This window comes from Pelophylax lessonae (assembly GCF_965119305.1).
Source record: "Pelophylax lessonae genome assembly, chromosome: 4".
In the NCBI taxonomy this organism is placed as follows: domain Eukaryota; kingdom Metazoa; phylum Chordata; class Amphibia; order Anura; family Ranidae; genus Pelophylax; species Pelophylax lessonae.
This window is the reverse complement of record NC_138771.1, coordinates 361836810-361861489: the sequence shown is the minus strand read 5'-3', so window position 1 is coordinate 361861489 and position 24680 is coordinate 361836810. Positions and strand designations below refer to the sequence as shown.

The 24680-nt window shown below is 42.2% G+C and overlaps 1 protein-coding gene across 2 annotated transcripts in view; it reads left to right on the top strand.

Moving 5' to 3' along the window:
• The window catches only part of LOC309553519 (long-chain-fatty-acid--CoA ligase 6-like), a 351689-nt gene that overhangs the window by 215128 nt on the left and 111881 nt on the right, over window positions 1–24680 (top strand). For both annotated transcript variants that reach the window (XM_082254765.1, XM_082254764.1), the window contains exon 4: window positions 18659–18723. In XM_082254765.1, the coding sequence (XP_082110891.1) occupies window positions 18659–18723 (65 nt within the window). The remainder of the gene's footprint in view (window positions 1–18658; window positions 18724–24680) is intronic.

Below are 24680 nucleotides of genomic sequence, written 5' to 3'. Positions count from 1 at the left end.
CAAAACGCCGAAAACGGCATTTTTGCATACAGCCGTTTTTCAAATCTGCCGCCTTTTGCAGCACAGTAACCCGGAAGTGACGTCATGGACGCCGCCTCCGGGTTACGTCATCGGAGACCCGATCGATGCCATTTCCGGCATTCATCGGGACTCCATCCAGCCGGCGGACGTGCCGGCTGGGTGCTCGGGGCTCCCGGTGGGACGGTAGCCCCGAGCAAAGCCGCGGAAGGCGGCGGGAGGGGGGGGACGTCCCCTCCCGCCCCCCCGGGTAACGATCGAGCGGCTCCCGAGCCGCATCGATCGTTACCGACGGAAAGCCGACCGTCGGCTTCAAACAACGGTACCGGGATGATGCCTCTAGCTAGAGGCATCATCCCGGTATAACCACTCAAAGTCAGCCGACGTAGAGGTTACGTGACTGGTAGTAAAGTGGTTAAAGAAAAAGTATCCATTTGTTTTTTAGGAGATTTAAAGCAAGCGGATGGCCCAAAATTGTTTTTGAGGCCGGAACTCCGCTTTAACAACCAAATTGGTATAACACGTTACATTTGTTACAGTACTTATTCACATAGCAATTTAAAACATTTTTTTTTTTAAGTTTGTAGCTTATCTTTTTAGATGTTCTGTAAATGGCTAGTGCAATAATTTTTTGTCTACTTAGGTGAAGGTACACTTTGCACAATGGAGCCCAGTGAACATGGCGGGGAATCGCTTCATCGCGGTGGTGGTGGAAGTGATAGGTGGCTTCACAGCCATTTGTAAAACACTTCCATATGAAAGCCTACAGTCGGCTTTACTAAAGTACACACAGTGTCAATTGGTATAGCGGTCAGGAGTGTGTAAAAAGACATGTCTGCAGCACTGTAAAAATCCAAATTCCCAGCAAGTGACTGGAGATTTGGATTTTACCACCCCTCCCCCAACCATGGCGCCCTAAGGCTGCTACTTAAGCTGCCTTATGGTATTATGGTAGCATTAGAACAGTAAAAAAAAAAAAAAAACTTGCATTTCAAAGATGAAAAAAAGGAAGGGAGATAGAAGGTGCATTCTTCATATATTAAGACATATTGCAATAATTTTATTGTTAGAAAAAATGTACGTTTAGTGTCACTTTAATGCACTTTTGTTTCACAATCACAACACCAAAAAGGAACATCTAATATTTTTCTCTATTCTATTTAGAAGCTATTCAAGCTAATGACCTTGTTGAGCTTGTCTATTTTTGTTTGCTTTACCAACGTTCAAGTTGCAAACTTTCAAAGATGCGGACATGTGTTCTCATGAGCAATCATGTAAAGCTGGGTACACATTAATTTTTTTTTTCGTTCAAGATGAAAAACCTAATGAAAAAACAGATCGCTGTACCAACACAAGCAATGTTGGTGCAGCGATCTGTGCCTTGGTGTTCTGACAGGGGGGCTCCCCATGCCAAAACACACTGATCAGCACTTGCAGCCATTGACTGCAAGCGCTGATCTTTGTTGGAGTTACGAACAACTTGAATTTACGAACTCGCTCCTGGAACAGAACTCATTTGTAAGTAGGGGACTTACTGTAATTGATTTCAGAGAACAGTGAGCTCTGTTCTGTGCTTTCTGTTCTTTAGGCCTAATACTTACAATAAAGTGATTGTAAAATCCCCTTTATTTTTTTTTTTAAATAACAAACATGTTATACTTAACTGCTATATGCTGTTGGTTTTGCACAGAGTTGTCCGAATCCTCCACTTCTCGGGTCCCACATCGTGCTCTTCTGGCCCCTCCCTCCTGTTGAGTGCCCCCACAACAAGCAGTTTGCTATGGGGGCACCCAAGTCGAGTCACAGCGCCATGTGTCCATTCAGACACGGAGCCGCAGCCCCTCTCCCTTCTGATTGGCTAAATTATTTTAATTGACAGCAGTGGGAGCCAATGGCACCTCGCTGCTGTCTCAGCCAATGAGGAGGGGAGTCCCAGCTTAAACACTTCTGCAACATCGATGGATAAGGACAGGCTCAGGTAAGTATTATGGGGGGCTGAGGGGGGCTGCTGCACACAGAAGGCTTTTTTTCTTAATGCATAGAATGCATTAAGATAAAAAAAAAACCTTCTGCTTTTACAACCCCTCTAAGGGTGGTGTAAAGAAAGTTCAATAACGACCATTATGACCACAGTACACTGTAGCTAACGCAAGATGTTTAGTGTTATTTAGGTTTGCCATTAGCTATATAAAGCTGGGTACACACAGTCCAAAAATTGGTCGGTTAAGCAGGAACCAGCTGACTTTCGGTTAGTTCATACAGCAGTCTGCCTGACAGAAGCCAGTCTTATGAAAAACCAGCATCCGAACAGCGCTGATTAGTGTATTTTGGTGGAGCGATGTCCCCCTGTCATAATACAATCGCACAGATTGTCTGTTTCTTTTGTGTTTGGGGTCCCAAATACACATAAAACTTGTTTTACTGTGTTCCAATATCACAGACAGATTCTGCCAGCAATTCTAGAACACCTAGCCTCATAGATGGGGTAGGTAATCTGCTGGGTGAATTCCATTTCATAGATGAAATTATGAATTAGATGGTCATTCTGTGTTTAACATTTGCAATACTATTTTTCCAAAGCCAACAGAGTTATTTTAGAGCAGATGTTTTCAAGGTTCTATCATTCACTGTCTACCTTAAACTAGTAAGAATAAGTGGTGGCCTATCAACATTTTTTTACCCTCTAAGAACCATAACCTTCATTCACATGGACACTTAGCCTATATTTTTGGAGCAGCACTATGTGCGTGAATGGCGAAACAGCATCTGCATGGACTAACCCACACAGCTGAGTTTGACGCATGCGCAGGATTGGGTACACAGCCCTTAATACAAACAATGTGCGTTCGGGGCTACTCACTTGCACACCTGTCATATTAGGTAATCGGCTGTGTCCGTGCAGCCAGTGTGTCCTAATAGACTTGAATGGGCCACCTGCATGCAGCACCTGCTTGCTAGAGACGCAGAAAACAATGGTCCATTCACGGGGTACAGACCTCAGTGAACCTGTGATTAAGGTCTTATAGTGCCTTATTAAATTTGTGCTCACTGTATTATGTTTCTCCAGTGCTTTGTGCTTTTCATTTCTTCTTTCCCACATTAGTGAAACCATTATCCAGACTGGTGTTCTCCAACTGCATCAGCACACAATATTCAGAATTCACAAACAGTCTATCTTCGCCTTCCCTTTTCAGCCTACTATTAGCCTAATCCAAGTGAAGCCAGCAGGAAATGGTACCTAGGACCCCCTTGTTTGATTAAAGTGGAACACTTGCTTTTGAATGTTTTGCGGTTGGGCTTCGGGAAGGTCTTTACCCTTTCATAGTCATTGGTTGAGCTGTTAGCATGCATGGTAGCTCAGTATTTTCTGGACAGGTCAAAAGTTAGCCATAACAGAAACCATTATAGCTGCTTCTTTCTACATGCTTATTGGAGACCATTATAAACTATCTAGGACCTACCTGGAACACACCAATGTCAAGACCATATAATAGGAAATATCTACACATGTCCTCCTCTACTTGTTTTTTCCTCATAGCCAAGAGGACTTCTTTTACTGGTCAAATTTTTGTTTCTAAGTGGATCTTAAGGGATACTATATATTGGTCAAATAGGATGGTTAGCAGGTCCTGTGACATGATTGGTTTGTCATCTAACGGTACTCCTTCCAAAGCCTGGTTCCAGTCCAACATACAGTATGGCTAGTTTTAGCCACTTACCACAAAGTTTATGGAAAGGTTAAAACTTTGAAAATTCATTTTCAAATGCTTTGTAAAGGCTTTCTGTTCAAACTGCCCATATACAAACAGGAGATTGCGTGTACAAGGCCCAAAAAACCCTTTGTCATATAACTCTTGTGTCTATGACTAATAATAAAATAATAGGCCATGGCAAATTATATTCACAAAACTTACTGCTAATACATCTACCATAACAGGTTGCCTTAAAGGAATTCTGTGATCACATCAGCATTTTAATTACAATTTGACATTCCAATATAAGCCTATCTAAAAAAGTCTCTGTTCATGTTGTAAGTGCTGCTTGTCTACTGGCCTTCTCTTTCCACACTTTCTTGGATTCCCTGCATGCTGTGCAGCTTCTCCTCTGCTGTTTACATTTATGTTTTAGGGACTACGTGTCCCATGGTATCTTGCTGCCTGCAAGCAGTGAAAGGAAGGCAGGCTCTGTGAAATGTGTGACACAGCAGTGCCTACTCACATGTATAGTGAACATGTGTCACAGAATTCTAGGACGTAAATGAGTAGGAATCCTCACAAAGTAAGTTAACAAACTTTAAGATCGCACAGATGAAAACGATCAGGCTAAAAATAATTAAAAAATAACATGGAATTGAGATATGTAGGTTGGGGAGGCTCTGGACAATACAGGAGTAAGAATTTGTGCAGCAGGTACAGTATCCGCTTATTCTGTCAGCTACCTGCTGCTGCCATGAGTGTTGTGACTTTTATATTTGTTAAACCACATGTTCACTTTAAATAAGCTGATTGTTGTATGTATGTAATTATTGAAAAATGTTTAACTTCACTTGCCTGAGTTCTGTATTTGCTTGAAGAGAACATTTGCAAGCTTCAAGCTGCTTATCAGAGCAAATTAAATGAACCTTCCCTACAGCTGATCTTTCCCAACTGACCTACATTTACTTTGTCCATAAAAAGGAATTTTGATGAATTAGTATAAAGCGACCAACAAAAGCAGTTTGCCCTCTCTGCAATTACTGGGAGAAACACAATGCTGCGCAAGAGTTACATGTAATAAAACATCTGTAGATTATAAATGAGTGTCTGAGGAAGTACTTACTGCATATAACCAATATGGACCATAACCCAAACACTGTTGAGATTCAACTTTAGAAAGCTTTTCCGGCATATCTAGTAATACAGAAAAAATGTGACAAGTGCAGTTCCTGATAACAGCCCAAAATAATGTTTGATTATAATTTTTGTTCAATTTTATCAAAATAAATAAAATACCAGCATTGGTTTGCTGCAGGTTCAACATCATCACTGCTTTACTAAATATCCCTTAAAGGATAAGTGCAAGTTTAATGCACTCATCCTTGAGGACTCCCCCTCCTGAGGTCACAATTTCCCTAATATAATCTACTTACCTAAACCACAGCACTCTATTGATTTTCACCGTGTGGCATTTGCAAAATGGCCTTGAATTCAAATTATTTGGAAACTTTGGGACAATGTTTGGGGTTACACTGGTCTGATGAGACCACTTGCCGACCGCCGCACGACTATTTACTGTGGCAGTCAGCCCCGTACAGGCAAAGTGACGTAGTACTACGTCGCTCGCCTACGAGCCTCTAGGGGGCGAGCGCGTGCCGCCGGAGGCGCGCTCCTGCCCCCGCTCATTCCCTGACATGTCCGCGCGAGTGACCGGCGGTCACCCGCGATCTCCCGCTGCAAGGCAGGTGGCTAATGTAAACAAAGCCGCCTGTCATTCTCCCTGATGTAACAGCAGAGATCATATGATCCTGCTATGTAGGATCGTATGTCTCTGTGGTTACATCACTAGCCACGCCCCTTTACAGTTAGAAGCATGCCCCTAGGATCACATTTAACCCCTTGATCACTAATAAAGTTAACCCCTTCCCTGCCAGTGTCATTTTTACAGTAACAGTGCATATCTATAGCACTGATTACAGTAGTAATGTCACAGGTACCCCCAAAAGTGTCAAAAATGTCAGTCAAGGGTCCAATCTGTCCGCCGCAATGTCGCAGTCCCGCAAAAAAAATCTCCGCCATTACTTGTTAAAAAAAAAACAATAAAAATGACAAAAATCTTTCCCTTAGTAAACGCAATAACTTTTGCGCAAACCAATCAAAAGACGCTTATCGTGATTTTTTTTATCAAACATATGTAGCAGAAAACACATTGGCCTAATATGTTAAAAAATTTAGATTTTTACATTTTTTGGGGGGAATTTAAAAAGAAATGTGAAAAATATTGTTATTTTTTCTAAATTGTAGCTCTTTTTTTGTTTATACTGCAAAAAGTAAAAATGGCACAGGTGATCAAATACCACCAAAAGAAAGCTCTGTTTGTGGGAAAAAAGGGACGTAAATTTTGTTTGGATACAGCTTCGCACGACCACGTAATTGTCCGTTAAATTAACGCAGTGCCAAATCACAAAATAGGGCCTGGTCATTGAGCAGCCAAATCCTCCAGTCCTTAAGTGGTTAAAGATGAGGTTCAGGTTGGCCACTGCTTTGGGTTTAAGATTCATAGTCCCTGTGCATTTTGTGCAGAAGAATTATTTTTTTAAACATCATCTGTTGCATGATCTTTAAACTATGGGCAGCAAGTTTGGAAGAGCTTTTAGATAAATCAGCCCCTCCCCCCACTATAAAAGGGGGGCACAGAGCAGCCATAGTGGCAGTGTAAAGAATGTTACTGTAGAGAAATGATAGGAAAAGCTGACACATTGCAAAAGGAGAGATTTGATTCAGTCAGTAAAATGTACTTTAATTCTGAGCGTTAGCTCACTTTTTATTTTGTGGGTGATTTTGAGATCAGGGGTTACATATAGTGCCTTCCTTAGCAAGGCTTCCCATTGTTTAGCCGGGCAGTTTTTTAAAAAATATTATGTAATCTTTGGGACATAAAACCAGAAGGCATATCAACTTAACACATATATTAAATTAATATCCATAAGCAGCGCTAAAAAATGATCTCTGTAAGAAATCACTAAGAAAATTCAGTCCAATAAAGTCCCTGGGATATTAATCCAATGAAGCTCCCTTAGGATCCAAGTAGGGAATAATCACCAGTGCTGGAGCCAGAAGAATTACTCTAATCCCTTCACCTCACCAAGTGAAACTCTCCCAGAGGAATCGCACTTAACAGATCCTATTGTAAAGCAAGCCCATCAGAGCAAATCTCCCAGCTCATCCGGATCGTAGGACCATCCGCTAGCACAGAATCTTTTACAGCCCTGCTCACTATCTCTCACAAGTAGTGCATGGGAAGGAAAAAAAGGGCACATAGAGCAGTATTGCCACTACAAAATGACAAGTTTATTGGTACTCCGCCCCCCCCCCCTCCACAAATGCACTTACAGACAAGAATAGTAAAATAGCGAGGATAAAATCATATGAAGCAAAACACAGACGCTTTCAGGAGCCTACCGGGCCTCCGTCTCGCTCATCAGCGTCCGGAAGTACACGAACAATGCCGAGGCTGCCGTTCAGCGTACCGTTGCCTGGGTGACGGCGTTGCTCACGCCCTTACGCATTTCATCATACCAAGACTTCTACGGAGGGCGTAAGCACGCGGTCACGTCACCTCTATTTGTCTCAAACCTCCGCCGATTGAGATTAACCCCTTACTGCGATATTTACACCGCTGAAGGAGCCGGCATCATCGGAGATCACTGATATTAGATCCTTATGCAGGAACCCTTACAGAAACTTCATTCAAGGCAATAATATAACACATTTAACGGCATCATAAAACATATACCTTAAAAACAGTTAAAATCATAAATACACATAAATACACATTTACACTTTATACTCCGATGATGTCTAAAGGTCCCACAGTCATTCATTTAATGATGGTATTCCCACCACACCACACACACCATGGTGGCAGGATGTTTTTAAGCAAAGGCTAAAAATGTGTTTCCAAAAAAAAGGACAGCATACAGATATAGGTGTACTAATTATAAAACATCCATTTAAAAATGGAGAGCTGACCCATACCCTTGGATCATCATATTATAATATATAACTATAACATGTTAATATATGTAGTGCATCTAAACTTAAAATACAACTACCATATAATTCGATTATATACAAAACAAGCTTTAGGCCTGGCGGCCAAATTAATAACATAACCCATAAGACTCCCTATGCCTGTGATATATAAATCTTAAATTTCCTAAAAATTCCTTTAAAAAACGCATGGTTTTGATATACAACATAAAACAATCCTCTAAGATAAGGACTCCATCCTTAAACACATTATAACACCTCAAACCACTCCATAGTGGTTGAGATATGTCCATATAGACACAGATGTTATAGCCTCGTGATTTACTTAGTAGGAAAAAATGGCAAACCACAGATGTTATAGCCACATGATTTACTTAGTAGGTAAAATGGCAAACCCACTACCAAATCACACATGGCATGTTGGATAGACAAGGGGGGGCCGCCAGTTTTCTTAATGACTGAAGACCACCGCTATGCCAAATTATTCTATTTGATAGGAAAAATTACTTTAATCATTTTAACCACTTTACGTCTGCTCACAGTAATATTACTGCGGCAGAGTGGCTCGTTATCGTCTGACGACGTAGTACTACGTCGTCAGACACTCCCCCTTCTGGGCGGCGCTTGCGCGCCGCCGGAGGCTCGCTCCTGCTGTTTTCATTCACAGCGGGAGTCGGGCCAGGGGAGGAGCAGCGGCGATCGCCGCTGCTCTTACCCGATCGTCGGGGATCGAGTCTGGAGATCCGCCCGCTGTGTGTAAACACAGCGGGCCGATCTCCATAGTGACAGGGAGTGACAGATCGGACTGTTCAGCATAGCTGGACATCCGATCTGTCCATGACTCACTCAGTCACCTCCCCCCCTACACGTCAGTAAGCACCAGGCATACATTAACCCGTCCCTCTCCAATAAAATTAACCCCTTCCCTGCCAGTGTCATTTTTACAGTAACAGTGCATATATATAGCACTGATTACTGCAGTAATGTCACTGGTACCCCCAAAAGTGTCAAAAATGTCAGTCAAGGGTCCGATCTGTCCGCCGCAATGTCGCAGTCCCGCAAAAAAAAATCACCGCCATTACGCGTTAAAAAAAAAAACACCAAAAATGACAGAAATCTTTCCCTTTGTTAGTAAACGCAATAACTTTTGCGCAAACCAATCAAAATACGCTTATTGCGATTTTTTTTACCAAACATATGTAGCATAAAACAAATTGGCCAAAAAATTTTAAAAAAATTGGTTTTTACATCTTTTTTGGGGGGAATTTCATATAAAAAAATGTTAAAAATATTGTTATTTTTTCAAAATAAACGCTCTTTTTTTGTTTATAGCGCAAAAAGTAAAAATCGCACAGGTGATCAAATACCACCAAAAGAAAGCTCTGTTTGTGGGAAAAAAAGGACATAAATTTCGTTTGGGTACGGCATTGCACGACCGCGCAATTGTCAGTTGAAGTCACACAGCGCCGAATCGCAAAAAGTGGCCTGGACGGAAGACAGCAAAATCCTCCGGTGGTAAAGTGGTTAAAGATCTAATAGTTACTGATGAAGCAGTTGACATCAAGTTCAACATTCAAACCCTTGGGGTGCAGGGCATTGGTCAAATATATCCAGTGGGTTTCTTTTTGCGAGAGTTCCCTCACTATGTTAGAACCTCGCCACTTTGGATAGACCTTCTCCACTCCCCAAAATTTCAGTCCAGATGGATCCTGGTTATGTTCTTTTTTGAAATGTAAGGACACACTATGGTCCTTGTAGCCCTTAACTATATTGGAAATGTGCTCAGACACCCTCTTAGTGAACGTTCTTTTAGTACGTCCAATATAAATAAGGCCACAAGGGCACGCCAGACAGTATACCACGTGAGTAGTGCTGCATGAGATAAAATCTTTAATCTCAAACTGCCTACCATTAGCACTTGATATAAAGGAGGTCTCTCCCCTTGGATGTTCTGTGACCTGCCTGCAGGATTTACACCTGCGGCATGCATAGAATCCCTCCTTATCCCAAAACATCTTGGGTCTGGTAGGCGGATCCAAAACTTTTTGTACCACTTGGTCACCAAAATACAGGCATTTTCTATATATGAACATTGGGGCACTGGGAATAACCTTGCCCAATATTTTGTCCATACATAGAACTCCCCAGTGCCTTTTAAAGACATCCTCTATCTCCCTATACTGTTCATTAAAGTTGGTGATAAACCCCCATTCGTGTCTGTTATCTACACTTTTGGCCCTGTCTTCCAAACAGTCATCCTGCGATAGATCCTTGACATCTTGGATAGTTCTTTCCAAAATCAAGGAACTATACCCTTTCTCTACAAAGCGGCTTTTTAAAACCCAACGCCTGCATGAGAAAATCTGATTCACTGGTGCAGTTCCTCCTAATTCGGAGAAACTGACCCTTTGGGATGTTCCTCAACCATTAGGGTTGGTGCCCACTAAACATTGGAAGGTAGCCGTTCCTATCCGTCGGCTTGAAAAAAAGCCTTTTGTACCGACTTTACCACCCTCCAAAAAGATCTCCACATCAAGATAATGCACATTTGTCTTACTCCAACAAAAATCCAACTTGATGTTATTATTGTTGGAATTAAGGTACTGCATATACTCCTTAAGAGACGATTCCGTCCCCTTCCAAATGAGAAACAGATTGTCTATATACCTTTTGTATAGGACCAGTTCAGATCTCTGGTCAGCGTATATAATACGATCCTCCCACTCCCCCATGAAGAGGTTTGCCAAGCTTGGGGCATACTTGGCCCCCATGGCTACGCCTCTTTTGGGTGTAGAAGTTGCCTCCGTACCAAAAATAATTATGTGAGAGGCAGTAGCACAACACAGGGTTCAGGAACCTCTTCTGGGGGTCTGGGATATCCTCCCTCTGGCTAAAAGCCCAATTAAGGGCTAGAAGAGCGTCGTCATGCTGGATCATTGTGTAGAGTGATGCAACGTCTGCAGTCACTAAATACACATCCTCTGTGTCTAATCCAGCTATATCCTTCAAGGCCTTCAAAAAGTCCTTAGTATAATTAAGATACGACTTCGTCCGAACTACACTTTCTTGCAGAAAACAATCAAGATATTCTCCAACTCTAGTTGTAACAGAGTTGATACTATTCACTATCGGACGTGCTGGAGGATCAGCTACATCCTTGTGGATTTTTGGCAGGGTATAAATCATCGGTATTCGACTATAACTTGGTACCAAGTATCTTTTTTCTTTCTTGGACAATATTCTTTTGTCATACCCATAACTCACCAACGCATTTAGTTCCTTACGGGATTGCTTAGTTGGATCACTATCCAGCTGCTGGTAAGTTGAGGTATCCGATAACATATCCACAAGTTGGCTGTGGTAAAATTCTTTATCTAGAGTCACCACTCCCCCCCCCCTTTTTCTGCAGGACGTATTATAACGTTTTGGCGTTTTTCTAAGGCCTCAAGGCCTTCTTGAACGTGCCTTGGATTTACATCCTTTCTTGGCCTAATCGGTTCAAGATCTCTAATGACCAGTCTCTTAAACACATCCACACAATGGTTGGACGGTTGTAGAGGATTATGCAGTGATTTGTTTTTAAGTCCACTGTCAACTCCTACCCTATTCGTGGGTCTATTGGTCAGTTTAGGTCTACTATCGTTAAGAAAATATCTTTTCAGATTGATCTTTCGGATGTATTTGTGCACATCCATGTATACACCAAATTTACTGATAGGCCTCTTAGCTGCGCATTTCAAACCAGCATTTAGGATATTAACCTCCTTGTCATTCAACGTGATCCCTGCTAGGTTATAGATCCCATTCAATCAACCTCCCTCCTTCTTTTTTTGGGACCACCTCCCTGCACGGCCTCCTCTATATTTGACTCTGTCCAGAAATCCTGTTGGCCCTGTGAACCGTTCCATTGGGAACCTTGATTCCCCATGCCAGGATGAGGGAAGGGGGGCCCGGAGGTACATCCCCTCCAGATCCTCCCCCCTCTCCTCCTTCCCCAGCCTCTGCCGCCCCTCCACAAAAAAGGACATGGAGGCATGGGGGTCCAGGTTTCATTCTGTGGCGTTAATGACTCGTATCTGTTGTGAGTGGGTACTGTATACCAGTCATTATGTTGTTGCCTCCCCACATTGACTGTGGAGTTACCTGTCCTATTACCCCTTTTATTTGGATGCTGATAAACCTGCTGGACACCTGGTCCACCACCAGATTGATTCCCAGAAATGGGTTTCCCCAGCTGTGGACCAATGCTATTTGCGCCTTTAGGGGCTTTCGCCTTCTGGGTCTTTATATTCCTTATTGGAGTCCCCCTTACAGGGGTATCTGGCCTCAAAGCATTGGTCAGTGCTTGGTTAGGCACCTGCAATTGAGCTATAACCCCTGGGGTCTGCCAGGAATAAATCTGATCAGTTTTAAAGTCTTTAATATCTCTGTGAAACTTTTTTCCTATGTGTGTCCCTATCCAGCTTGCCAAGCTTATTTTCAACATTAAATTTCACTACCTTTGGGTTATATAACATATAATGATAGCCAGAGCAAATATACATGACCATACATCACAAAAGACACAATATAAAAACAGCATGCAAAAAAAAACTAGAACAAAGGACACCCTCTCCTGGTGGGGAGGTAAGGATGATCCTATATCCCCCACAAAAACACCATGGAGTGACCCAGTTCCAGTAGTAAAAGGATAACACAGCCAGTAGGTCAACGCGTTTTGCAAACCTTAGCTTTATCAAGACCAATATGTAAATCAGTATTTGTTTAGATTTGTCATTTGAGAACTTGTAATAGAGCTATATCCGTGAATCCATCAAGTGAACGCCAGTATCCGAGTACAAATCAACCACCTGATTCTCTATGTTACATACGCATCATGGACAGCCCTTATCTCTATATTTAAGGGAAATTGGTATATAGGGGACCAAAAGACTGCAAACCAGTGACAACCTTCTTTTAGAACAGAAAGTTTCAAACGCATATGTATGAGCACCGAAGCAGAGAGCACATTGGCATAGATCCCCCAGCGATAGACAAATATGCAGCCATAGGGGTATATATCCTCTATTGAAGTGCCCTTAATTCCCGGAGGGGCCATCATATATGCATGTCATGTTGCTGAGCTGCTAAACATCATCTGTTGCATGATCTTTAAACTATGGGCAGCAAGTTTGGAAGGGTCAGTTAGGCTTTTAGATAAATCCCCACTAAACCCGGCCACTAAAAAAGGGGGGCACAGAGCAGCCATAGAATGTTGCTGTAGAGGAAGGATGGGGAAAGCTAACACATTGCAAAAGGAGAGATTTGATTTAGTCAGTAAAATGTACTTTAATTCTGAGTGTTAGCTCACTTTTATTTTGTGGGTGATTTGAGATGAGGGGTTACATATAGTGCCTTCCTTAGCAAGGCTTCCCATTGTTTAGCCGGGCAGTTTTTTGGGGTCTTCATTTATTTAGGGATATATTATGTTGCTAGTGCCTTTATTTTAAATTAAACTGCTTTTTTTGCAGCAACATTTCCAATACAAAGTGGGCTTTAGTTTCCGAGTATATTTTGAACTTTGAATTATTGGACAAAAACCACATATGCTGTTAGAAATGAATTTATTCAAGAAAAATGCTGCTCTCCTGTCTTTTCTCGTCACTGTGGTAAAAAATGAACAATTTGAGCCCACTAATAATCAGCAAAATGAAGGAATGTTCTTACAATAAAAATTTTGAATGAATTTTACCAGTGTATGGCCAGCTTAGGAGTTGTGCCAAATGTTTATTCTGAGACTTTCTTTTAAATTGCACACAGGCAGAGCAGATAACCCCGACTGGCTTGGGTTGCTTTTCAATTAGAATCATCTTCCCCTAATTACACAATCATTGGCAAAATTAATTAATTACACAATCATTGGCAAAATTAATTCTCTGTAGAAATAGCTACAAGAAATGTTTAATCTTTTTCAAGTTTTTATGAGAGGGGAGAAGTGTTCCTATTGAAGACCATGCTGAACTAATACTGCATTTATCAGTTCAGTAAGGAGAATACACACTGCAGAAAATCAAATGTGTAAAACTTGTCCAATGCTACTTGAAGATCCACTATCTTCAATTATATCAATATAATTGCTAGGCTGCAGTATAAGTTATTGGATGCAAACAGTTTGCAAGCCAGAGGCACAGCTTGGAGCTTGTGGACCCTGATGCAAAAGTTGACCTGGGGTCCCCTTACTACCATCCGCTGCTTCCACCACGTGCCAAGATACTCCCACTGTGCATCAAAATATTCCATTTGGCTAAAGAAATATTTTATATCTTTACTTTCATATTAAGAGAATAATTCAAAAGATTTTGAATAAACTGACCACATTTTGACATACCTCTACAATTCTTTTAAATAACCCTGAAGCAGGGGTAGGCAAACTTTGAGAGGTGTAGATCTACTTAAACAACATAAAAGAGATCAAAGATCAGTGGGGTTTGGCACTTTTGTTAAAGAAAATAACTATCAAGGCCTAATTAAATAATAAGTAAAACTTACAAAAAATCTAATAAAACAAATATCACTCTAAAAATATAAATTTAGTCTACCATAAAGGTGGACAGTGTCAGTAGGGTTGTGGACAGTGTGTGAACAGTGTCAGTCGGGCAGTGGATGGTGTTTGGACAGTGACAGCAGGGCAGTGGACAGAGTGTGGACAGTGTCAGTAGGGCAGTGAACAGTGTGTGGACAGTGTCAGTAGGGTAGTGGACAGTGTGTGAACAGTGTCAGTAGGGCAGTGGATGGTGTTTGGACAGTGACAGCAGGGCAGTGGACAGAGTGTGGACAATGTCAGTAGGACAGTGAACAGTGTGTGCACAGTGTCAGTAGGGTAGTGGATGGTGTCAGAAGGGCAGTGGATGGGATGTCAGGAGGGCAGTGGACAATGTCAGTAAGTCGACGGATAGTTTTGGTAGGGCAGTGGACAGTGCCAGTAGAGCAGTGGATAGTGTTAGTAAAGCAGTGGACGTATCAGTAGGGCAGTTGACAATGGCAGTCAGCAGGGTAGAAAATGGTGTCAATATGGCAGTAGACTTTGTCAGTAGAGCAGTGGATAGTGTCAATAGAGCAATGGACGGTGTCAGTAGTGCGGTGGACAGTGTCAGTAGTTTTTTTTATTGTTGTTATTTCTTTTATTATTATTTTTCACCATTATATTTTAATTTCATTTTTTTATATAATTCTGTTTTTTATTATTCTTTACAATTTGTTTAGCAGCCCTGTTGGAGTCTTTGGTGAAATACCAGGAGTCTAAACACACTGCTGATGTCTCACTTTTGAGACAAAGAAAGAAGATTGAAAAAATAGCCCTTGATCCCCATCTCTGCAGCTTCAGTTGCACAGAATTAACGTACAGGAAGAGCGCAGTACAACATTTCCTGTTCATTCACAAACTGAAGCATAGTAAACACAGTAATGATCACTCACTATGTTCTTATCCTAAACAGTCAGTAGAGATAAGAATAACCTGGACAGGAGGGGTGGCACATACAGGAACCGATCACCTGCATTTTCCTACTGCAGCTGCTAAATGCTGATGGAAGGGCATGAGAGGAAAAGCAGGCTATCAGTGGCTGCAGGAGGAAAATGGAGGGGATCAGTTCCTGTATATGTGCCCCTCCTGTCCAGGTGTAAAACAGAATGTGACAGGAAGGCCACATGGGCCCTCTAGAGCGACCCCTGATGCTACGCCAGTGTTACAAGCATATATAGTATATCAGTTGTACCTAGTCCTCAGCAGACAGTCACATGATACAGTCAGTTGTAAGTCAGCTCTCAAAAATTGAGAGATATTTCAGAAGGGACATTGGGAAAACTGCTCAGACTTTTGGGGATTTAGTTTCAATTAAAATACATTTTTTATTAAAAGTATACCATACAAAAAAATGGAGGAACACGAAATAAATTAATTTGGTAACTAATAGCACATCTTGGTGGCCACTTTAGTTGTTTTATAATATTAGCATGAAGAGTATCAGGGTACTCTTTTTTTAGATGTGAGTTTAAGTCGCATCTTAGAATCTTGAGTCATTTAATTTACTGTAAGTTAATTAAAACCTATGTCTTACCCATAGTTGCCATAGCATAGATAGAACCAACATTGCCAGGAGATGTAGTGTAGTAGGTGTAGCAAGAGTTGCGTAGTAGATTAACATGGATCATATTAACAAAAAAGTTTAGTGCAGTTGTAGGACTTTTCTAAAGAAAGAAAAATGAAATGATGTGTGAGTGGAGAAAAAATGTGTATGGTAAGGAGATGGCAAGGTTGTGGGATGCACCAGCCAAAGGAACCTTTGGCTTTTGGATGCTAGTGTCATCAGTTCTCATTACTTCAGGTAATTGTTTAGGAAAGGAGGTATTTTTAGTTAACAGGCTGTGGAAAGAGTTCCGGTTTCTAATATTGTCCATCTCTCCACTGAGGAGATTACTTCTCTTCTTGTGACATCAGGAAAGGAAAATTTCATGGATGCACAGACAAAAAATAGAAAAAACTCCTTTTTAGTATAGTGTGAAAGGTTTTCACCACTACCATGTTTGTACTGATGCCTGTGTCCTCACTGACCCCCTTCACCTGATTTATGGTTATCAGGCAGGAAGTCAGGTACCTATGGGGACCAAACAGAAACATATGACAAAAGTTCTAATCCTTCCCCATGCTATTATTTCCGATGATCTAAAACCAGTAAAATAAAATCTTTCCTGTGGTTATAGTACCTTCCACTTCGGCTTTGCTCTTGGTACAGTTTACTGAATAATCCAGAGAGAATTTTGTTTTAACAAGATTAACACATTATTTTATAGCTATCATTACACTATTACTGCTGCTTAGAAAATAAAGTAACATTTTATCATAACGTTTACTATGATGATATAATTAATGTTTACTCCTATATATATATATATATTGTATGTGTGCAGTATCTATAGTCAAAATGTAAATTCATATATTTCTACCCTACTCCTATTAATCTGAACTATATTGTAATTTGTAAACTTACTTTGTGGTGATCCCCCTACATTGACTTCCCTGAATACTCTGACACAAGGGGGTTGATTCACTAAAGAGCAAAATCTGGTGTGCTGTGCAGTGTTAAATTCATGGAGGAAAATATTATCGTCTAACTAAATGAACACTATTTTAGTCAAATAAACTACGACTAAGATTAAAATGGCATTTAAGTCAAAAGGCTGTGACTAAAACTAATTCGAAATTTTACTTCAAAATGAATACTGCCCTACCACATAAGAATAAGTAAGCTGCTGAAAGAAAACAAATGACATTTAGTTTTTTTTTTTTTTTTTTATATTTTAAAGTTAGGCCTCTTTCACACGGGCGTTCCGTATGTCCGTATATCACCCCATCCCTTTTGCGGGTGATATACAGACATAATGCATGTCAATGGGATTGCGGATGTCAGCAGATGACCTTCCACTGACATCCGATTTGCGTCCTTTTATTTCTGTTCCGTTTTTTGGAATGGAACAGATCCCTATTTTTCTTCCGTTTAAAAAACAGAAAGGACGCAAAATCGGATGTCAGCGGTGTCATCCGCAATCCCATAAACATACATTATGTCCGTATATCATCCGCAAATGGACCGGATGACACAAGTGTCATCCGTGTCCATAAAAAAAAAAAAAAAAAAGTGCCGGAGCGGATCGCAATACGGTCCGCTCCGTGTGAAAGAGGCCTTACAGTTCTATTTGCCAAAAGAAATATTTTAGTTTGTTTATGAAACTTGGTTTTATTTATAAAGACTTTAAAGATCACAATGGCTAAATCTGTGTCTGTGCATGTTCAAACCTTAAGGCTCTGTTCACATCTTGGCGAGAACTGTGGGGCGCCTGTCGCCCAAAAAACATACAAGAACTTCTTTTGGGTGACAGGCGTCCCGCAATTCTGTTTGCGCAATTTTACCGCGATTTTTCTGGCGATAATCGCTGCAAAATTCCGCCACATTTTGAATGCCATTAAAAGTGACGGGAATCGCATTGGGCATCCCGCGATTTCCATCATTCGGGTTTGCGGGCAGAATTGCGGCTACTCTACCTGCGATCCGGAACGATGTGAATGGAGCCTAATACCATAAATAATAACATGTTATTCGATTTTTACTCCAGGAGTATATAATGAGTTTGGCAGTGCTAGAGAAATGCTTAAATAAAGCATTACAATTTAACTGAACCCATTCAATTTTAGTTGACTAAAATGTACTTGAGTTTTGAATCGTTAAAAATACGACTAAAACTAAAACTAAAACAATTCAGATGACTAAAATACAACCAAAACTAAAATGGCATTTTAGTCAAAAGACTATGACTAAAACTAAATTGAAATTTTGACATAAAAGTTAACACTTAAAACTCTCCAGTTTAATAAATCAACCCCATAGTTACCATGCCCTATGAGTAGGTGCTTCTGGGGCACACATTTCACAGAGCCTGTTTCCTGAACTACAGAAGAGTTTCAGGAGGTGGAGTCATTACAGCAATCAGGGCTTGCAGGAAGCAAGGTACCATGGGATTTTAGTCCTTAGAATTCAAATGTAAACAGGAGGAGAAGCTGCAAAGCATTCTGGGAAGCTAGGAGGTTTTGAAAAGTGATGGCCAGCAGACAAGCAGCACTCACAACATGAAAGCAGATTTTTCAAGTAGGCTTATACGATATCTGATTGTTAAAAAAAAAAAAAAAAAAAAAAACGAATGTTTGTATTGCTATTACTGTACAATGCTGATGTTATAAAATGAAAGTGTATGCTGCGTCCATAAAACACCTTTAATACATATTTTTTTTTAATCAACATTGAAATGAAATACAGTATATAGTTTTAATGATTGTAAAACACGCTCTTTCATTTTTATAGAAAATGAACCATGTTTAGGATCCAGGAAACCAAACCAGCCTTATGAGTGGCTGTCATACAAAGAGGTGAGAATATGGTGTTTCCTTTATTACTTTGCTGTATAATATAATGTATTTTAGGAGTCAATTTGTAACTGAGAGTCTGTTTTTTAAACACTAGAACAATTTTGTAAACTAGTAGAACAGGGTCTAGAAAAGTGAGCAACCAGGATGGATGACGGTTGGTTAAAAATTTATAGGTGGAGATGGAAAGGGAGGAGGCCTCATCTACCAGGTTTGAAGGGATATTTCCAATCAAGTGGAGGATACAGCATGGAGGGTCATTAATTAGCAATCTAGTTAGAAACCACTGGGTATAATGGAAACATTTCATTATAGACTGTTGCGTGCCAACAGGTATGGTTTGAACAAAGGAATGAAAATCAAATTTTATGGGTAACTGGAGACTTTTTCTTAAGCTGGTTATAAACATGCAGATTTTTTTCAAATACTGTAGATTAGAAAGAAAAGGGGGTTCATGACCCCCTTTTCTATATGGGACAGTGACAGGCAGCTAGCTATGACAGGAATTAGTTTGGCGGGCTTTGTAGAAGATATTGAGTTACTAGGGGGATAAATAAAATTCCAGTCAGTGATTGGTTGAAATGAGCCCCTATCATAATCAGTTTTACAGGTAGCTGGGAAGATTGTGCAAAATACCTGTTTTTTCCAGTCAGCTTCCCGCCTTCTGTGCCTCATCTCAGCCCTATTTAAGGGGGCTCACGAGCAGCGGGACCCTCAGACCACCTCAGAAGCCTGGAGCGAGCGGTTCCCCTCCCCCCCTCCCCTGTTTTTTGTTTTGTCGCGGCCAGTTTTATTATTTTGGGTCACCTTTGTAAGCTGCAAAGGGGGACGATAATTTTAAGTATATGATTGAGTTGTTATGGATATTTTTTATTGAATATTTTATTATTATAAACCTGGATTGTAGTGTCGGGTTTATTATTTATGAGTTGAAAGTTTGATGAATTTTAATGTTATTTAAATAAATAATAAACGGCCGCGGCCTTTCTTAATCCAACATTTGGTGTGGGTGTCATCCTTTTTTATATAAGATAAGTTTTAGATTAAAGTAAGAAAGTCCTGTCTACTGTCCCATCCTCTTTCCATGCTAAACAAAATGCATAGACAAGCCTGCTGTACAGTATATCCATACCTCCCAACATTTAAACTTCGGAATGAGGGACACTGAAAGAGGGACAAAACCTGAGGCACGCAGAGCGCGCCGTGGCAAACTGTGGTTGTGGCCAATCACTTAGCAGCGGGAGGGGCTTAAGGGATGGGGTAAATAAAACCCAGACTTCCTAGTACCCATAAAATATGCTTTGATTGCTCAGCCTACCTTAAAGAAGAACTTCATTAAAATAGTCAGAGACTGCATATCAACCAGCAACTGTTGAGACAATGAAGACTTTGGTGAGAAGTATATAATGTACAGTATTGTGTATATAGTGCAGGAGAGTGTAATGTACAGAATACAGGGGACAGGAGTGTGTAATGTACAAAATGCCGGAGACAGGAGTGTGTAATGTACAGGGGACAGGAGTGTGTAATGTACAGAATGCAGGAGACAGGAGTATGAAATGTACAGAGTACAGGGGACAGGAGTGTGTAATGTACAGATTACAGGGGACAGGAGTGTGTAATGTACAGAGTACAGGGGACAGGACTGTGTAATGTACAGGGCACAGGAGTGTGTAATGTATAAAATACAGGGGACAGGAGTGTGTAATGTACAGAATGCAGGAGACAGGAGTATTAATTTTACAGAATGCAGGGGTCGGACTCGGCACCATCCACCCCCCAGCTCTATCCACCCCAAATACCCACCCCAGCTCCATCCACCCCCCCCAGCTCTATACACCCCAAATGCCCACCCCAGCTACATCCACCCCCCCACCAGCTCTATCCAACCCAAATGCCCACCCCAGCTACATCCACCCCCCCAGCTCTATACACCCAAATGGCCACCCCAGCTCCATCCACCCCCCCACCAGCTCTATACACCCCAAATGCCCACCCCAGCTCCATAAACCCCCCCCCCAGCTCCATACACCCCAAATGCCCACCCCAGCTCCATACACCCCCCCCGCTACATCCCTCCCCCAACTCCACCCCCCCCAAGCTACATCCCCCCAGCTACATTCACCCCCTTCCCATCCCAGCTCTATCCATCCCAAACACCCACCCCAGCACCATTTACATGAAATGCCCAACAAAGCTCCATCTACCACCCAGCTCCATCTACCCCCCCCCTCCCAGCTCCATACACCCCAAGTGCTCACCCCAGCTCCATCCACCCCAAATGCCCACCCCAGCTCCATACACCCCTCCCCTAGCTACATCCCTCCCCCAGCTCCATCCACCCCCCCCCCCCGCTCAGCTACATTCACCCCCTATACCAACCTCCCGTCCCAGCTCTATCCATCCCAAACACCCACCCCAGCTCCATATACCCCAAATGCCCAACAAAGCTCCATCTACCCCCCAGTGCCATCCACCCCCCAGCTCCATATACCCCAAATGCCCACCCCAGCTCCATACACCCCCCTTAGCTACATCCCTCCCCTAGCTCCATACCCCCAAATGCCCACCCCAGCTTCATACACCCCTCCCCTAACTACATCCCTCCCTCAGCTCTATTCACCCCCTTCCCAACCTCCCATCCCAGCTCTATTCATCCCACCCAAACACCCACCCCAGCTCCATATACCCCAAATACCCAACAAAGCTCCACCCCCCAAGCTCCATACACCCCTAATGCCCACCCCAGCTCCATACCCCCCCGGATAAAACCCTCCCCCAGGTCAATCCACCCCCCCAGCTACATCCACCCCCCCAGCTACATCCCTCCCCCAGCTCCATCCACCCCCCCTAGCTACATCCCCCCTCAGCTACATTCACCCCCTTCCCATGCTTGAAATGACAGACCTCAGATCAGAGGACCGTTGTGGCAGCTCGCTCCCCTGCTCCTCCTCTGTGTACAGGAAAACACAGGAAGGAGGAGGGGCGGGCTCAGAGCACTCCGCTCTCTCTCTCTGCATGTTACAGGCAGCTGAGAAGAGAGAGCGGCTGCTATATTGCTCGCTGCGGTGCGGGGACTCAGCCCTGATTCGCCAGGACCCCGGGATACGGACCATTTTCCGGGACAATCCCGGCGAATCAGGGACCTTTGGGGGGTATGTCTGTCTATCTATCTATCTATCTATCTATCTATCTATCTATCTATCTATCTATCTATCTATCTATCTATCTATCTATCTATCTATCTATCTATCTATCTATCTATCTATCTATCTATCTATCTATCTATCTTTATTCCAGCTATGTTAAACCATTCAATTAGTTATTTTTAAGATTTCGTTATTAACAGGCACAGGCTAAGTAGGGTTTATGAGCTTGCTAAAAAAAAATTGTGTACCACAACCCCCGATGATGCATTCCTGGGGTTATTTATTTTCAGAGTGAGTGGCTGGCTCTGTGTCTCCTATTCTAAATAAATGTCACTGCTTGTCTGTGAATATTGAAACAGCAAGGCTGCCCTGCATTTGCTTGCACAGTTTTGGGGCACTCAGACCTCATTATCATCACAAGTGGCAGTAGGCAGGTGAGTGGAAGGGCCACTAAGGATGGAGCTTCCCGGAGAGGAGTTATCCCAGTTGTATACAGTTATCTTCCGGCTTACAATACATATGCTTGCCTCCTGATATTTTTGTATTCAAAATAGTGGATATTAGGTATTGCCCCCACTCAACTTACAGACATAAGTGTGGCCCACGCACTGTTTTGGGCTGCACACCATTGGAGTATAACCTATGCTGCATTAAAGACAATTAGCCGCTAAAGTGGATGATAACGTTGCACAAAATTTTTTATTAAAGTTGAACTATAGGCAAAACATTTTTCAATTTCATTCATTGACGGAGACATCTCCTGATCTTCATAACCATTGGGTTATACTGCCTCCTACAGGAGTAGGACACTAGGCAGAAAAAGAATCTCGCTACGCCTATGGGCAGTCCCAGGGGGTATACTCCCTCTCCCTGCTATAGGTACTCAGTTTTTTTTCTGCCTAGTCAGGAGTAAGGACCTTGTTCCTTACTGGGATCTCTGGTCCTGGCAATTTTTTCTTTTTGGATAGAATTTTTTTCTCCTGGATTTTTCCTGTGAGATCTACAATCAACTGCCGGACTGGGCGACGGGCTGGATAATCTAGATCCTTGCGAAGTCGCATACGAATGGGTCTAGGCCCGAGTCGCAGCGTTGCTCCAGTTCCCCTATTTCAATAGTGAGGGGTTCTGTCTGGAGCAGTGCATGCCTGGTTTCTGGTATGGTGAGTAGCTGTCCCCCCTCTTCCCCTGGAGGGTTTTGGGGTGGATGTGGACCCCTCCATGGGACTGTCAGACCCCCGGGTTCCACTTCTTCCCGTCTCGCACCCCCCTTTTTATCTGTTCCCCATCCTACCCCCCTTCCAGTTGAAGAGTCCCTGGCCTTTATGGATCTGGCTGATAGGAAGTTGGGAGGCTGTGGCCTGCAATATGTACACTCTGGCATGTTCAGCACTGAGGCCGGTATTCACCATTGCCCTGGTGTCGCAAACTCTGACTGAGTGGGCTAAGCTTTTACGCCGTGCCTTTGCTGAGCTGGTGGACCAGCTGGTCCAGGGGCTGATGTTTATCTGTGATGCCTCTTTGAATGTGGCTCCCTTGACTGATCTCCCCTTTCAAGGAGATCGCCTGTTTGGGGCTACCCTGGATGACATCATTAAAGGTCCCACAGGGGGAAAGAGTACTTTTCTTCCGCAGGCTACTAAGGGCAAGGAACCTCATCGTAGATTTGGGCCCTTCTTCTCGGTTCATAAGAAGTCTGCTGGCTGGTTGGAGTCCCGATCGAAGCCGGATGTGGCTTCGATCAGGTCTCCAATGACGTAACCCGGAGACGGCGTCCATGATGTCATGTCCGGGTTACTCGGCTGCTAAAGGCGCCAAATTTAAAAAGTGACAGTATTCAAAAATGCTGTTTTCGGCATTTTGAATACATGGGAGTGTAGTGAAGGGGTCTAGGGTCTTTAAGACCCCCGATCCCTCCATAAAGAGTACCTGTCATTGCCTATTGCTGTCACAAGGGATGTTTACATTGCTTGTGACAGCAATAAAAGTGATCAGATTTTTTTTGTTTTAAAAAAACCTGTGCTACACTTAAAAAAATAAATAAAATAAATAGAAAAAAAAAATGTAGCCGCCCCCGTCGCTGTAAGTTTGCGCATGAAAGAAAAAGTATACGGAAGTCACGCCCGTAAAATAAATCGCTGTTCAAACCACACATGTGAGGTATCACCGCGATTGCCAGAGCGAGAGCAATAATTTTAAAAAAGAGCTACTCTCTAACTCTAAACTGGTAACCATTAAAAATTTTTAAAGTGTCGCCTATGGAGATTTTTATTGACCGTAGTTTGTCGCCATTCTGTGGGTGTGTTCAATTTTAAACCGTAACATGTTGGGTATCTATTTACTCGGCGTGGCATCATCTTTCACAATATACAAAAAAAATGGGCTAACTTAACTGTTTCATTTTTTTTAAATGCAGTGAAATGTAATTTTTCGTAATATTTCCCAAAAAAATGGCGTTTGAAAGACCGCTGCGCAAATACTGCGTGACAAAAAAATATTTCAATGACCGCCAATTGTATTCTCCAGAGTCTTTGCTAAAAAATATATATTTCTCTTACGTCCTCCGACAGTCGCCGCCTCTTCATATTCGTCACATATGGGGTATTAGACTTTGCTCCGAAGGAGTAGCTAGGCAACAGAATATGTTAACATTAAAGCTTTTAACATATCCCACTACTTCCTGCAACCATATCTCAGTTTTAATGTCTAGCTTGTCAGGAGTGGCTGGCTCTCTCTGTGCTGGGGCTTTGTGCCCCAGACTCTTTCTTCTTTTTTGATTTTTTGTTTGAGTTTTCTCTCTACCTTTACTTAGCT